General features: G+C 37.8%; 1 protein-coding gene across 2 annotated transcripts; it reads left to right on the forward strand.

Moving 5' to 3' along the window:
• The first annotated feature begins 1,082 nt into the window (after positions 1–1,082).
• Positions 1,083–14,289, forward strand: si:dkeyp-120h9.1 (Y+L amino acid transporter 2-like). 2 transcript variants are annotated; one of them, XM_056250068.1, is made up of 10 exons: positions 1,083–1,165; positions 3,078–3,662; positions 5,671–5,796; positions 6,274–6,418; positions 6,756–6,879; positions 8,597–8,700; positions 8,793–8,889; positions 9,011–9,160; positions 10,453–10,636; positions 13,944–14,289. In XM_056250068.1, the coding sequence occupies exons 2-10, from the start codon at positions 3,227–3,229 to the stop codon at positions 14,039–14,041; spliced, it is 1,464 nt and encodes a 487-aa protein (XP_056106043.1). In that variant the 5' UTR covers positions 1,083–1,165; positions 3,078–3,226; the 3' UTR covers positions 14,042–14,289. The 2 variants fall into 2 exon arrangements, with proteins under 2 accessions (XP_056106043.1, XP_056106041.1); XM_056250066.1 differs by lacking the exon at positions 1,083–1,165 and adding an exon at positions 2,810–2,878.
• The last annotated feature ends 2,015 nt before the right edge of the window (positions 14,290–16,304 follow it).

The raw sequence follows: 16,304 nt of genomic DNA on the forward strand, positions 1-16,304 counted from the left end.
TCAACTTAGAGATTGTGTAGTGAGATAAGATCTCATACTTTTATTGTTCAAATAACACACCCGAAAAACACAGTAAAATGTGCAATAACCCTTGCTTTATCTAACACAAACACTCCTCCTGAGACAAAGATAAAGTTTTTTAAATTTAGTATTTTTTCATATAAAAGAGCCTAAATAAAAAATATATATTTTATTAGTTATGCTATGTGGACATCTCAGTTGTTTAAAAAAGAAAATGGCATGAAAAGACATGTATAGGCAAAACCAATGTTATCAAACTATATGCTATGAAAGATATAACGGAACGAATTTATATACCATTTTACTTTATGCATTAATATGTGGGTAAAATGGCCATAAATTGGTAATCCCATTCAACACAATGTATAGACTGTATCTAATATGAATATTAATGTGTTCTTTCAACAAATAATGAAAAAAAGTGTAATAATGAGAGTAATTGGCAACTTTTTCATAATAACATCTAATAGGCTATTTCATAGGAATATTGATATATAATTTCTTTCCTTCACTTGTTTTGTCTCCCAAAATGCCTGATAAACATTAAGTCCTGCTGTCCTCACAGGACATGTATGAAATCAATGCCCTGTTTTGTATCAGAAAGCCTTATTTGGATAAGAAACCCCATAACATTTTCCTGAGATGTTGACAAACGATTAGAAAATTAGTCAGATTTAAATGATAATTTTAAAATATTATTATATTTCCACAAGAGTAGCCTTCTAAATTTGACCATTAAGCTAATCTCAGTCATCGTTAAAGACCAAGGAGAAGTTTTTTTTTTGTATGATGAAACCTCCAAACATTTATCTCTGAAAAACCCTGAATGTGTTCTTTACAGGACATCCAGACTGAGTGTGACATGTAAGATGTCAGAGAAATTTGCTACAATATAATGTACTGCGGAGGATAAAAGTCTATTCCAGGGTCCCCCAGGAGGATAAAGCAGTCAACAGTGCAGGGAAGGAGGAGACGGAGAAGAAGGGCCTAATGTTTTAGTGTAAAGTAGTAGGCTGTTACCAAAAGACTACCGATGTCATGAGTCTCCTCCTCATCCTCCTCCTCCTCCTCTCTCACAGCTCCACCACGACACGTCCGCTCAGACATCCACGCACATGGTCCACGCTTTCTTCAGTGAGAACAGGTGAGGTCTGATGAGTAGCTCAGTTAAACTTTATATTTCACACTCCAACTCCATCCGCACCAGCTGTTAGTAGTGTACTAGTGTTAGCCAAGATGTGGATGGGAGTCAGAGGTGTTTTCTTTGTCGTTTATCCTATGCGGGGAAAACGTATTATTACCTCAGCGGTCAAGTAACATTGAAATGATGGAGTTTGACGGCAAATCGTGAGATTGGTAATCAAAAAGTTTTAAGACTAAACCTGAACAACGGTTTGTTGACTTCCTCTAACGTGTCCTGGAAAGGAACAATGTAAGTTAGATGAAGGATTGATAAAGAGACGTGTTTGACCAACCATATAGGTTGAAGCGTTCATAAAACGATAGAAGATAAAGATTGTTGTGTAATGCTGTCCGTTTTTTATGCTGTTATAAAGTGAAGGAAGCCGTTTTTGTTGGCGCGAGTCGACCATTTAAACCCAGGCACGTCAGAATGTTGCAGCGCGCTGATTCCGCGGAAGCTTAAATAAATGAGGTAGGAAATTGTTTTGTTTTTACAACCAACCGGATGTATTTAAGCGCAAGTAGCCTATGTAAGATCATGTTGACATCACTTTCTTGTTCTTAATCACTTTTTGATTAAGTTTCATAGTCTAGAAAAGGAGGTGTACATGCTTCAAAGCTGTTGTAATACTCCTGTATACATTCCGAACAGCTGTGGCATGCACATTTTGTTCCTTTTTGTCATTTAGTATGCTGCATAATAAATCAAGTGGTGCTCGCTCATTGCAGAGCCAAATGACATCCAGTTCCTCCTGTCATGGGTTGAGTTTGTCCTAGTCCAGCTCCACCTCTGTGGATCTAATGGTTGAAAGGGATAGTTTTGGGTTGGGTAAGAGTGTGGTTAGATCTTCTAGCTTCACCCATTATGCCCAAAATACATCCAGAGAGGGGGAGCTGGACTACACTCTCCACCCATGGCTCTGCAGTGAGCAGCCCGTCTAGTAAATGGTCATTTAAAGGGATAGTTCACCCAAAAGTGAAAATTGTCATAAGTTACTCACCCTCATGTCGTTCAAAAACCCATAAAACATGTTCATCTTCGGAACACAAATTTATTAAATTTATTTGATGAAATTGAGAACTTTCTGTCCCTCCACTTTGACGCTTTAAAAAGTCCACAAAGAGATCATAAAACTAATCCATATGAATTGAATTGAGCGGTTTAGTGCACATTTTATGAAGAGACATGATCGATTTATATGATGAACATTGAATTTAGGATTTCATTCACATAAACATTCTTCAAACTCACACATCAGTTATGATAAACAGAAGCTTAAGCATGTTCGCTTGATGTGTGAGAAACAATGAGGTTTTTTCTTACGTGAAGGAGGTTCTGTTGAGCTTCTGTTTATATCTGCTGATCAATGTTTCAATGTGAATAAAATTCTAAATTAAATCGGATTAATATCTGACTTTTACAAGTTGAATTCTTTCGTATTTGATGCATAACGTACTTTTCAAATGATTATATTGCCATGTAGTTTTAGTGTAAAATGAAAGACATTATCTCTAGTTGATTTATCTCTTAAAAACAGTTAGCTCTGCACGTTGTTGTCGATGGCCGCACCCACCCAAGCATTGCCTGGTTTTCTCTCTCACTTTTCTTTCTCGCTTTTCTCTCTGGTTCCCTACTGATACCACTGCGGTCGGTCCATGACGTCTTGGGCAGCAGGTGTGGGCGAAACTACTGCGGCTCAATTAAAGCACTTGTTCTCCAAGAGGGTGTGTTAAAATTGGTGTTGTTGACATTGAGCTAGTATTTTTTTTTTTAAGTGTTGAATGAGTCGAAAATGTTTTGTGTTGTCAACAAGTGTACCACAGTAGTTGTATTTGGCTATTAACTGAGTTTGATCTCATTTACCACCTTCTAGATTTGATGCAGAAAGAAAAGTGCGATGAGACTCGGCTGATACTCCAGGCTTGAGGTGATCAGACCCTTGTGTGGTCCAACATCACATTCCTTATTTTTGTAGTACCCTTGCCTCTTGAGTTTAGTCTTCCCTTCTGAATTGAGTTCATCATGGGGGATTCCAGCTCCACCAGCTCCATGCGTCTGAAGCAAGAGATCTCGTTACTGCATGGCGTTTGCCTCATCGTGGGGAACATGATTGGCTCGGGCATCTTCATTTCCCCTGTTGGTGTTCTTGAGAAAACAGGATCTTACGGTCTATCACTGGTGATTTGGGTTATTGGAGGAATCTTCTCTGTTTTTGGTGCCCTGTGCTACGCCGAGCTGGGCACCACCATTCGCAAGTCAGGAGCCAGTTATGCCTACATCCTGGAGACCTTTGGGGGCTTCCTGGCCTTCATCCGTCTGTGGACCTCGCTGATGATCGTGGAACCGGCCTGCCAGGCGGTCATTGCTCTTACTTTTGCTAATTACTTAGTGAAACCATTCTTCCCCACCTGCTCGGCTCCAAATGATGCAGTACGGCTCATTGCAGCTCTCATTATAGGTAAGTGCTCCTCTGCTCATGCATGCACGGAGAGATTGCTTTGATAAAGACAAATGTAACAGCACTTTAAACAGTGTACATAGTGGCACAATAAAGGCTTTCCCTGAAATTCACTAATGTTTACTGTTCACACAGCTCAGTGTGTGTGAGATTACTCTGAAAAGAGTGCTTCCTGTCAACATGTCAAAAATAAAGTTTTGTAGCAGAGCGTAGTAATGATCTGCATACTTTTATATAGGTAATTCTTTTAGTTTGTATGCTTGCCTTACAGTTCCTTTATTTATTTCCATGCAAAATATAGAATACATATATTGGAATATACTGACTTCATAATATACACAACATCTCTGAATCTGTGTTGATATTCTTAATTAAAACTAAAACTGAAATAATGGATAATGCCATGTCGACTAACTGAAATAAAATGTTTAAGTACTAAAACTAAAATGCAAATAAAAGTAAATTAAAGCTGATTTGAAATATATTTTTTTATAAACAAAATCGAATATAAATGACAAAAGCTCATAACAAAGTTACTAAAATTAAAAGGAAAACTGAAAATATAAAAAGAAAAGCTAGTTTAAAATATTAATAAATACTAGTAGTATGCTAGGAGAGTTTGTTCTTTCAACCCCTTTAATATTTTATGGTAATTAATATTAATTAAAAAATTAATATTATTTTTTCTTTCTTTTTGTCCTTTTGATTTTTTCCTTCTTACTAAAACATTGCACGAAAAAATGTGAATTGAAAAAAGAAATTGCAACGAAAACAATGTGAATGTCACTTCCAGTGAGTAACTCAGGGATCCTCTTTTTTCCTTTATCAGAAAATGCAAATTTACTTTTGTGGACTGTTGAATTGTGTGATTTTAGTATTAACTAGTTCAAATTACAACAGGTGAGTCTCCATTGCATCAACATGAGGGTGAATAAATGATGTCATTATTTTCATTTGGCTAAAGTATATGCTCATTCTTTTTTGCATAAACTTGTACTTTGTCTCTCCATTTTGTCTAAATGGATTGAGTAATGTCTCTGCAAATCTTGAAGCATGTTTTCTGTTAGTTCAGCTGTTAATTCCACTGCGGCTGCCAGGCTGCTCTCTCCATTCGTGTCAGTGTTGGTTGGCATCTTATTCATGCCACACAAATACTTTCCCTTTGGTCCGGAGTCCGTAACCCTGCCAAGATTTCCATGAAACCTTTAAGAATTCATTGGTGATCCCAGATTGAGACCATGTGCAGTGTGTTTGAGTTCAAGTGAATTCTTGGGTATTTGTCACCTGTGGCATGTTTTGCTACTTACTGCAGCAAAGTCCACTCACTGAAGTACTTGACAAACAGCCGGCCTAAACCACAAAGCTACAGGCTTACATAAGTGTAATTCTATTCTACAGGGTTTATCTTCTATTTTTGTAACAAATAGAACTTTATTTGGGCTTGATCTGTACAATTTCATCAGCAAACAGGTACACAAATGCTTCAATTAATCTCCTGGGTATCACAGCGGCTTCTGTAGCAATAACATTTCAGAGCCAGAGACGGTTGTCAATGAGTGAATTACTGTAGGACTTTGTTGGTGAAATTAGATACCAGAAGTTCCTAGTGTTTACTGGAGTATCTAATGAACGGACGAACTTGAATTACCAATAAGTTAAACCGCTGGGGCCGATAGTTTACTCTGTCCTGAATAAGCTCACACACAGCTTAATTTTATAGCCCTGGACAAACCTGTCAGTGAACCAAAATACTTAAACGGTTAGTTTTTATTTTTGGGTGAACTATCTCTTTAAATGGGAACTTTTGACACATTGGAAATTTGACATTCATCTTGATCAATAAGGTAATACAGTAATTGCTAAACATTAACTGATACCCAAATGATCAAAAGTGACACTGAGAGATAGCTGTCGCAAAGGGCAGTTCAAAAACAGTTGCAACCAGCAATTTTACTGTTTAAATTGTTAGACATCTATATAGACATGCCCATCTCTCTTTCCTCTGCAGGTCTTCTAACCATTGTGAACTCCATGAAGGTGAAGTGGGGGGCCATTCTTCAGGTCATCTCTACTGTGGCTAAAGTTCTGGCTCTCATAGTCATTATCATCGCTGGAATGGTTGTGCTGGCCCAAGGTGTGATCATACTGACACCCATGTAGCTTACTATATACACTGTTCAAAAGTTTGGGGTCCGTTGTTTTTTTGTTTTTGGGGGGGGGGAAGAAATCAATCACGCATTAAATTGATCAAACTTGACAGTAAATACATTTATAAAGTTAAATAAGATTTGTGTTTCAAAAACATGCTGTCCTTTTGAGTTTTCTTTTCATCAAAGAATCGTGAAAAAATGTATCTCAGTTTATTAAGCAGCACAACTGTTTTCAACATCGATAACAATAAGAAATGTTTCTTGAGAACCAAATATTATAATGATTTCTGAAGGATCATGTGACTGAAGGCTTCTGAAAATTCAGCTTTGGCATCACAGGAAAAATTATCATCAAATTTTTAAATGCAGCCTTGGTGAGCATGAGACCACATATGTGTATTTTTGTGAGTCATTACAGTTTGTTTGGGATATTTGACTATATTTGCATTGCTCTGCCACAGGAAAAACAAATAACTTTAGGGATTCCTTTGAGAACTCTAAACTGGATCCAGGAAACATGGCTCTGGCTCTGTACGCCGCTCTGTACTCTTACTCTGGCTGGGACACCCTGAACTTCATCACAGAGGAGATTAAAAACCCAGAGAGGTATGAATATTCATGACATTTCACTTAATATAAAGATAATCTCCTACAATCATATGTTCCACTCATTGTGAGTTAGACTCAATTATAATTTCTCATATATACAGCAAAATTGGCTCAACCAATGGCATGAGTTTGGGGCAAGATTTTCTGTTTTACTGACCAAAAGACAGATGGATGTGTGTTTGGAAAACCTATTTGAATTTGTCATTATTTTTGCCATCCCTAATGGCACAGAAACTACACACTTCAGCTTGAATGAATGTCCAGCAGTTTTGTTGCAAATCAAGTAGGAAGTTCAAATATGTATGAAAACCCAGTCTCATTTTCTCTGCTACAGAAACCTGCCATTGTCAATAGCGATCTCCATGCCCATTGTCACAGTAATCTACATCCTGACTAATATCGCCTATTATGCAGTGCTGGACATGAATACATTGCTACAGAGTGAAGCTGTGGCTGTGGTGAGTAAAACTTTCTTGGAGCTGAACATGATATATATTTAAAAAAAAGCTACTTGGTCTGTTATCACATCTTAATATCTCAAGCTACTGCAGCAAAACTCGTTTTTTAACCCACATGATCCTGGATGTCACATGCAAGTTAATTGACAGCGTCTGTTTAGTTTATTTGCTCCAGATTTGATCATGTTTTCATCTCCTGTTACACTGATCTAGTTAAGGAGAGCAGCTTGAGGCAGAGTCCTCTCTCTGGAGATTCTCGATGACATTAGTCCACAGCCACAGATGCTCTGCTACATGTGAGCAGCTCACAATCCGGTGTTTTCAGAGAGGCAAAATAAAAGCATGATGGTTTAACAATTGAAAATTAAAATTAAAGGTGCAATAGGTGATTCTCTACAGAAATATTTTTTGTTATTCTGGTTGAAAGTCTCCTCATATCCTGATAGCAATCACTATGTTAAGCGGTCTAAATGTATTTTTATTAATATATATCATCTGTGGAAGGCGTAGGACCATAACATGTTTGTCCGAATGAAATTATACCATGTTCCCTGTCAGTCAACGTGTGTTTGCATACCACTGCGCAGCCTGTTCACGCAGACATCATGCGTCATTAGCGTGTTCACGTATGCTGTGCAGCGAGAACGGCAGGCAAATAACTAACATTCCTTCTGAACCGACAACAAGTGGCAAAATCGCATATGAATAAAGCTGAAATACATTGCATTCTTTCCTTTATGTCAATAGGTAAACTTCTGAACTGAAGTCATTTCACAATCACATACATATGTATGCAAGTAAGCGCTTCTGTTTCTCCCCTCACTGCAATTTAAAGTTTTCTCACCGGTGAATGACACATGGTGCAATCCAATAACGTTTGGTCTGCACGTTCATGTGTTTTGGAAGAGGTGTGGCTTTGGACACCGATTGGCAGGGAGGGTGGGATCATATGCTTTCAATGCTAGCAGGCTAAAGTTAGCATTTCCCAGATCACCTATTGCACCTTGAAGATTATAGTATTGCAGTTTCACAGTTGTACTGTAAATTAAATAAAAACAAAATTATTATAATAAAATAAAATAATATTATTATTAAATAAAAATATATTATTATACCAATATAATTATTACATTTGTATTTTTATAGTGAAATGTTACAATAGTAATTCTTATTTTATTTAATACTTGTATTTGGTAACCATAATACAAAACAATAATAATAATAATATTATTATTTTTAATATTAATTTTAGTAATTTAATCGGACGTTTTGCCAAATTGTGTTGCCCTAGGCGGGAATATCAGTGACCAGAAACCTGTTATTTTTTAGGGATGTACAATATCTGTACAAAAATCTATAGCATTTAAGTTATGGATATTGTATTTGAAATTGTTCATGCTCATTTCCTCTATTTTTACATTTAGATCACCTCTGTCATCTACCGCTCCAAGTTAATCTTTAAAAACACTAATAATTTAATGGAACTGTTAAATGTAGTAATCTTCTTTAGCAAATCTCAAAATGAATATCCATTTTTCATTCTTTACATTATAATGTTGCGATGCCTTAATTCTCTTGGATTTATATCTGCTAATTTTGTTTTATTGATAGTCTTATTTATTTAGACACTAGTATAGAATGTCAGCCATTTATTACTACTTTATTACATTTATTAAATTATTATTAATGAACACTTTTGCTTTTATATCTAATACAGACGTTTGCTGACTATGTGCTGGGATATGCTAGCTGGCTCATCCCTATATCTGTGGCCATCTCCTGTTATGGAGGCTTAAACTCCTCTATCATTGCTGCCTCCAGGTAAAAGTTTTGTTCTAATAGTCTTTTGTCGTTTGAGTCGATGCCTAGTGCCAGGAATTCAGTTTCTTTGCCAAATTCTTTTTTTCTTCTAGGTTATTCTTTGTTGGCTCACGTGAGGGTCATTTACCCAATGTCCTCTGCATGATTCATGTCAAGCGCTACACGCCAATTCCAGCCCTGCTGTTTAATGTGAGCTGTCAGGCTCAGACATGCCTGTACTATTTAAAAAATCCAGAATATCTGCATTCTACAACAAAACAGGATGCTTTTTATTTTTTTATTTAACCTGCTTTTCTCCCTCCCCCTACAGGGTGGCATGTCACTCATATTCCTCTGTGTGAAAGACGTGTTCCAGCTTATTAATTACTTCAGTTTTAATTACTGGCTGTTCATCGGCCTTTCCATAGGCAGTCAGATCTACCTGCGTATTAAAGCACCTGACCTGCCCCGACCTGTTAAGGTAAGTCAACAGCTCTGTTCCAAAACCTAGTGAGCTACCTAGCTTCCCTCTACCTATAGTCCTAACCAATCCTAACCATTATAAGTTACTGGTTCTGACCTGTCTACATCTGCAGTAACACCATGTACTCAAAAAGTGCTCCACATGTAAGGGAGAGCCTTAACTCAATTGATTTCAATAGAGTGCAATACTCAGGTTACGGAAGTGAAGTATTATTAAAGATTTATATGCCCTCATAATCTTTAATCAAAATAACTTCCCCTTCCACTTGCAACAACATCTTTTCTCTGATGTGTTTTTTGGCGTGAGGGCAGGACAACCTGTCACTCATGAGATCATGATTGAGATTGCAGCAAAAGCAAACCACAATGATCAAAGATCAATCAATATCTGATGGACAAAATCAAGTCCCTCCCTACTTTTTTTTTTTTTTTTTTTTTTTTTTTTTTTAAGAATCAGTTTCACTGGAAATATATCACAATAGGGAAAAAGAGACTATTGCAATTTTCGTTTCATGCCAACTTTAACAAACTTTAAAGACAGACCTACTCTGAGCTTCGAGTTCGTTAATCAGTGGTATATGCTTTTGTTGAAGCCATCAGCCAGCATTATTCCAACTTTAAAAAAAAAAAAATTATCAGTTGAATTCCTGTTGAAAAACTACATTATCTGATTGGTGGAGATTTCATGGAATCATGGATAATCTTAACAAACAACATGTACTGTATATGTATATTCAACATCATTGAATCAATTAAATGAAGTTCTTAATCTGTCATTTTTATTTCAGTTATTCACAATGCCTCATGAGATTGTAGATCTTAAGCTGTTTAGTGAAGTCAATGTGTAAATGTGTGTTTTTCTTCAAATCAAAGTTTGTAATGTTTTGATTCACCTTGTAGCTGGCTGATTCGGTTCATGGCTTATAATGATTTAACAAAACATCCATTTCTGCAATATCAGAACTTTAAAACAGCTTTGTTTCCTGTCAGGCCGTTAAAGCTCAACGCAGAAATACTCCCGGAAGACCTGTAGAAGTCAGCCAATCAGATTTAGGCTTTTGCCTTCGAAAGTGTTTCCAGTTTTTAGTGCCATATGCATCAGATGGCTACATCGTTCAGCTAACGGGGTGTGGGCGGTCCCTGCATCAGGAGCACATTTATGATGCCTTAAAATACTTCGATTATAGCTTGTCATATATTTAATACTTGCTACACTGTTGACATGTTTATTTCTTTATTGCCCTGGTTTATGATGTGCTTAATTGACTGTGTGTTTTTGTTTCCATGTAGCTGAGTCTGTTCTTCCCTATAGTGTACTGTCTGTGCAGCGTGTTTCTGGTGGTTGTACCGCTCTACAGTGACACCGTAAACTCTCTAGTGGGAATCACTGTTGCGCTCTCCGGAGCACCTGTGTATTACATATGTGTGCACCTCCCGCCCAGCTCCAGACCCGCCTTTCTGGGACACATGCTCGGTGAGTGAGCACACAAACACTCAAGAACCTCTCGATTCTACTCTCATTTCTATTAGTTCAGCTGGGCACCTGCACATCTCTGATTTCTGCTGCAGGCAGTAAGAAGTGTTTGTATTTTTTACCATACATGTATATGTTACAACCAGGTTCAGTTAGCCTTCTAGGGGGGTTTGTTGCATAAATGCATACATGTGGTGTTGTATAATGAATTTGGACATAAGACGTATGTGCTTTGTGTTTTGACCATAAAATGGTCCGTATGTACTGCAAATCGTTTTACTGTGAACAATGACTGTAGTGTTTTCACCCACCTGCTGGTCTTAGGCTTCCATGTGCATTACAGAGAAAAATGGCACGTCAGTCATTTTCGATTCATTTTTGGTCACACTTTACATTACAGCATTCATGAGCCTGTTGTATTGAGTAATAAACCTCAGTTAATGTGCTTAATACAGACTTATAAGAATGCCATAGAGACTTTGCTGTGGGTTCTTTGGCTTGAGCCTGTAAACAACGATCTAGCAACAACTTAGCAATCATGTAACTGTGTCTCTAAGACTTACGGTATTACAATTTCCACCGGCAAGCATTGCTCACATTTCCTTTAGACAATATAGTTAATATTTGTTTGAAATTATCTAATTTTAAGTGGTGCCCTTTTTTAAGGGCTTTCAGTAAATGGCCTCTGTAATTATTGGCTAATGTCATTGCATAGGAAACAGTATCAACGCCCACTCACTATTGCGTGTTTTGAAAACGCTATCCATATATAACCGTCATTTACAGACAAACCATTATGGAATCATTTACTTACGGGTTGGAATGTAGCTGCTGTCAGATCCAGTATAGTTCTGACTTCTTTGTCTTTCAATAAGTTTCTCTGCGAACTTGCCATTAGATTGTGCCTCATTTACAAAACAATATGCTCCGAACAATCATAGTCCTCCGACTTGATCTGGGATGCCTTTAAAAATAAACCATCAACTTGTTTCTGACGCTGGGATGAAGTCTGTACAGAAACGCAAACAAGCGGTTTAAACTGGACGCGTCAAAGCAAATGTTCTTTCACTTTTCCATTTGTCCTGTAGTCAAAAGACTCAAGAGCGTGGAGTATGTCAGAATCTGAATGCACATCTGTATACTGTATCCAGTGTAGACAGCGTCTGTGATTTATAATGGGTTCTATTTGCTTTTGACGTGACGCGACGGTCACATACAATGCAGGCAAATGTCAGACGTTAAGCAATTGAATGCCAGTGGGCGGGGCCTTTGATGCCACGATGTATAACTATTTATCGATAAGATATACTTTATTGTCCCCGAAGGGAAATTTGTTTTGGACTCTGTCCCTTCCGCAGATTTTACAAAGACAGCACAAAGCACAAAATACAAAAAACAGACGCCTCACAAACATGTTCTCATAATATGATAATATACATTAGATAGGTACGTATATAGTTGGCAGGTTTAAAAAAATTACAACCATTATTGATCACAGCTCCCATATTGCACATCCCCGGCGGTATACATTGATCTAGAGGCACATGTCTTTGCCCGTGTAGTCTCGCGTAGCCAGACCTTCAGACTGACGGCTGAAGGTCTGGAACTCATAGCAGCTTTCTTTGGCCAAGGCCCGCCCATAAGGCCGTTTGACCGACATGTCAAACAACCAATTACAGTTCGTTTCGTTCAGCGTCACGTTTCGGGGCGTGGAAATGTCCCCACAACAACAGACCGGCGTGCAACAAGTCAGTCAGCATAGAAAATCAAAGAAGGAGAAGAAAACCGAACACAATACTGAATCGGCCAGCTGCGATGTCAGCGTCTGTTGTTTCATGTTTGCCCGCAAACGCGGCTGATAGGCCTACCTTCACAGTTAGGTACTTCACTTGATCTTCCATAATAGATCCTAGCTGTCAACATTGAACAGTGAATATAAGGGAGATTTCCCGGAATCCATCCCCAAAATAAGGGATTTTTTTTTACAAGATTCTTACCCACCACAAACTTTAAAAATAAAGCACTAATCATTAAAAAACTAAAGAGTTTATAACTACAAATGAGTGAGAGAGAAAGAGACAGTGTGTGTGTGTGTGTGTATGAGAGAAAGTGTGTCATTTTTTAAAAAAAATTTTATCAGAGAATGTTTAAATACTAATATCAGCTTACGAGGGAAACGGTACGTGGTGCTTCGGGGGCTGCTGGAGATGATTAGGGAGAGGTCTGTGCTCCTTTACCGATCAAAGCGCGCGCTGACACGGAGTATAATTGTTTATACTTGACGCGTCCGCACGAGTTGGATGCGCGTTGGGTGCGCAAGACCGGCAAGACCCCATTTCGCTTGGCTGTGTGCACAGCTTTTTTTGTAACAGCGCGCGCGGCGCCGTATCCGACGATGAACGACTTCAAGCCGAATCTGCCCGAGCATGTACGTCTCACACAATCAGAGCGTAAAAATACGGGATATTTTACGGGAAAATAATAAAACGGGAAGACAGCGGGAAAAGAGCTTAAATACGTGAGAAACCCGGAAAAAACGGGAGGGTTGACAGCTATGTAATAGATAGGAGGGGACACACAACTAGTAAAGTTGGATCTGCTGGGAATGCTTATAAATGCTGACAAAGGGTCGGCCAGGCTTGGAAAATAATACTCTTCCCAAATCCCGTCGGCAAACAGGCTAAAATATCTCTTTTTGTCTCCACTAAGTGCCTCAAACAAAACTCCTGGACATCTTTCAAGAGTCTACGCCGTGAACCTCGCATACTTTTGAGAATCCTACGTTTAGCTGATCTTGATAAATGCTCATTGTCACTCATGTAAACACAACAGTTTTTCTTCCGCAATCACACGTCTGCGCTTTGTTTCCCGGGGGACCGAAAATAAACGCGACACTCGCGCCCCCCGGAAATCCGATACAATTCAACCAATCAGATGACGACTTCGACATTCCTGAAGTGTTTCCAGATAAGTGTACCATATGCATCAGACGTTTAGCCAACGTTCCGTGGGCGTGACGTCTGAGGCTGAGACTATTGCCCGTGTGACTTCACAGATCCCGCAATATCAAAAGAGCCTTTTTGTAGCTTGATTAAATAAATGCTTTGTTTATAATAAAGAGGAGGATTTTTAGAGCAGGCAAATTAATCAATACCATTTTGATCTTAGACATGCAGACCAGTTAAGAGGATTTTAAGTAAGCATAGGCTTCTCTGACTATTTCACGCACCATTAGTTTTGTACAGAGATTTATTTAATATTCTGGATGATTTTTACATAATGATCTGTGAACTTTTTCTTTTTTCAGATACACTTTCATTGCAAACACAGAAGCTGTGTTATTGCTGCGTGGCAGATCCCGGTTTGGACCTGGACAATCCGCCTGAGGATCACAAAAAAGAATAAACACCGGCTGTAAAGGAAACTAAACCAATAAAGCTGTATTACCCAGACTTCTTTGAGAATAAGCCAAAATTCAAGCCAGAATCGCATGTCTGCACCCTCCAGTCTGAGCGTGCATGGAATGGAGCAATGGATGTAGATGGAGATTAAATTGAAACATTTATCTGGGTAAACAACTGAACTGAACAGAGACAAATACACACACTGTGACTGTTTAAACGCTGTGTGCAGTACGAGTTAAGTTCAATGCAGTGGACCATTCAGTTAAAGACTGTTGTCAATGTGACCGTAATTTGGTGTTTTCTTGAAATCAGATTCACCCCCTTTTTATTCTTAAACGTTTAGATTGTTTCTCCTTTTATGAGCTTCCTCTGTTCATCACATCAGTTTTACGGATATGAAGCTCCCTAGATGATCGACTTTTGTTAGGCCTGTTAACCGAAACCGGTAGAGACATTCAAGATGCATTTGCTTGATAATGAATTTTATTTACTGAGATGAAGGATTGTTTTATTGGTACTCTAGACTTAAAAGCCATATCCTTTTTATACTTATAGCTCCGGTTGGGAAAATGACTTCTTAAGATGTTAGTTAGGTTTACCTAATTTCCCCTAATGTGCCTAATTTATATAAAGATTTCTTTCTCATATCAAGGGTGTCCTCCTCTCTCATATCAAGTGTTTTGTCATTTACTCCAGAGCAGATAAATGTAGATGTTGTTTTTAGAATATGCTTCTTCTTTTTTCTCTCCGTGATTGGCTTTTATTTTGGCGGCTTTTTTTTATTTTATTTTTTATGGATTTTATTTGCCCCCAAAAATAATGTGAAGGTACAGTCTGTTTTTGCATAAATGTTGTGGTACGCACTGTTTTATGGGAGAACTGTCATTGTGTGCAGAAATGTGTTGGGTTTACCGTACAAGGCCGTATAAAACAGCAACATTTGAGTATAGTGTTCGCCAGTTTTGGTCAATCTCAAATTCAGATGTTTTTAAATAGTTTTATTTTGTATGTTTATTGACACGCACAGACACCACTTTAAAAACTGCCGGTCAGAGGTGACGTTTTCAAGGATTTCTAAACGAGTCCATCAATTCCTCATTAGATGGACCTTTTTAGAATAATAAACCAAAGAATTATTTACAGGTTTACCAGCAGTTATGAAGCCTTCAGATGCTCTTGGTCTTAAAGCTGCTAAATAACAGTACATCTTGCCATTGCTCTTGTATATTGTAACCGTTCATCCTTCTGTCCGATATAGTGACCAAAGTCATATTTTAATCTGTCCAGAATATGTCCTGCCCTGATGTTATTCATTACATATAATTTTGACCCACAAACTCGCATTGATTTTTAAAGGGTTGTTTGTTAGTCACCAAAACATATTTAAATGTTGATTGTACTGTATGGTTATAATAGTGCCTTAAACAGTTGTGATTTATATGAACAGATGATCAATATTTTGTGAAGAACAATCAAATATTCCACATATAGCCTTTTGGGTGTCGATGTTATAAACCTATGCTGTTCTCAATGTTCTTTCATTACATTCCATTTTGTTTTTATGTTCATGTGAGACTTTGTAGTACTGTTCATTGGTTTCTTTTATTTATTGCACAGGTGTAGAATTGTAGACACTAAATGACAATAAACAACACAAAAAGAAACCTTTGGTCGGTCTCCTTGTTTTTTTATTTATAGGACAAGCATCTCTCTTACTGCTCATAATTAGGGTTACGTGTTTTTGGCATATAACTTCTCCAGTAAATTCGTGATAAACATGGGTGACACCTCAAACCATGTGACTTGTTCAACAGAAGTGAGGTTACTTTTCTAAGCGGTTAGACGTAAGTTATAATTTACATTGTAAATGTAAAAGAGACTGAGCCATATTTATGGACTGTCTAGATAGAATATCATAAAATCAACACCCTAGCAACTGCATAGCAAGCAACACACTTAAAAACCTCCAGAACACATTAGAAACTGCGTAGCAATAGACAACCACCTACATCAGCCTATGGTGGTGATGCATTGAAGAAAACCACCAGAGGGCGTCATAGGACTACAACTACTTTATTCCTTCAGTATCATGTGATTATCAGAAGAAATAAACTTGAATTAGAGTGGATTTGGAGTGATGTATTGATGTTTCTGTTTACCATGTTTCACTTACTGCATTCATTGATTTATAGTTATTTAAAAATGGAGTGCCTTTAATTAGTTGCCTATTTGAAGCGATCTATTTTACTGAAGTATGATCTCAG

This window comes from Rhinichthys klamathensis, unplaced genomic scaffold (genome assembly GCF_029890125.1).
Source record: "Rhinichthys klamathensis goyatoka isolate OS25496 unplaced genomic scaffold, OSU_Roscu_1.1 h1tg000067l_1, whole genome shotgun sequence".
NCBI lineage: Eukaryota > Metazoa > Chordata > Actinopteri > Cypriniformes > Leuciscidae > Rhinichthys > Rhinichthys klamathensis.

Excerpts from the sequence above, each read along its gene's own strand:
- si:dkeyp-120h9.1 (XM_056250068.1), top strand. The coding sequence starts at position 3,227 with ATGGGGGATTCCAGCTCCACCAGCTCCATGCGTCTGAAGCAAGAGATC. Across the intron at positions 6,419-6,755 it reads GAGATTAAAAACCCAGAGAG|AAACCTGCCATTGTCAATAG; the intron begins GTATGAATATTC and ends TCTCTGCTACAG. Across the intron at positions 8,701-8,792 it reads TCTATCATTGCTGCCTCCAG|GTTATTCTTTGTTGGCTCAC; the intron begins GTAAAAGTTTTG and ends TTTTTCTTCTAG.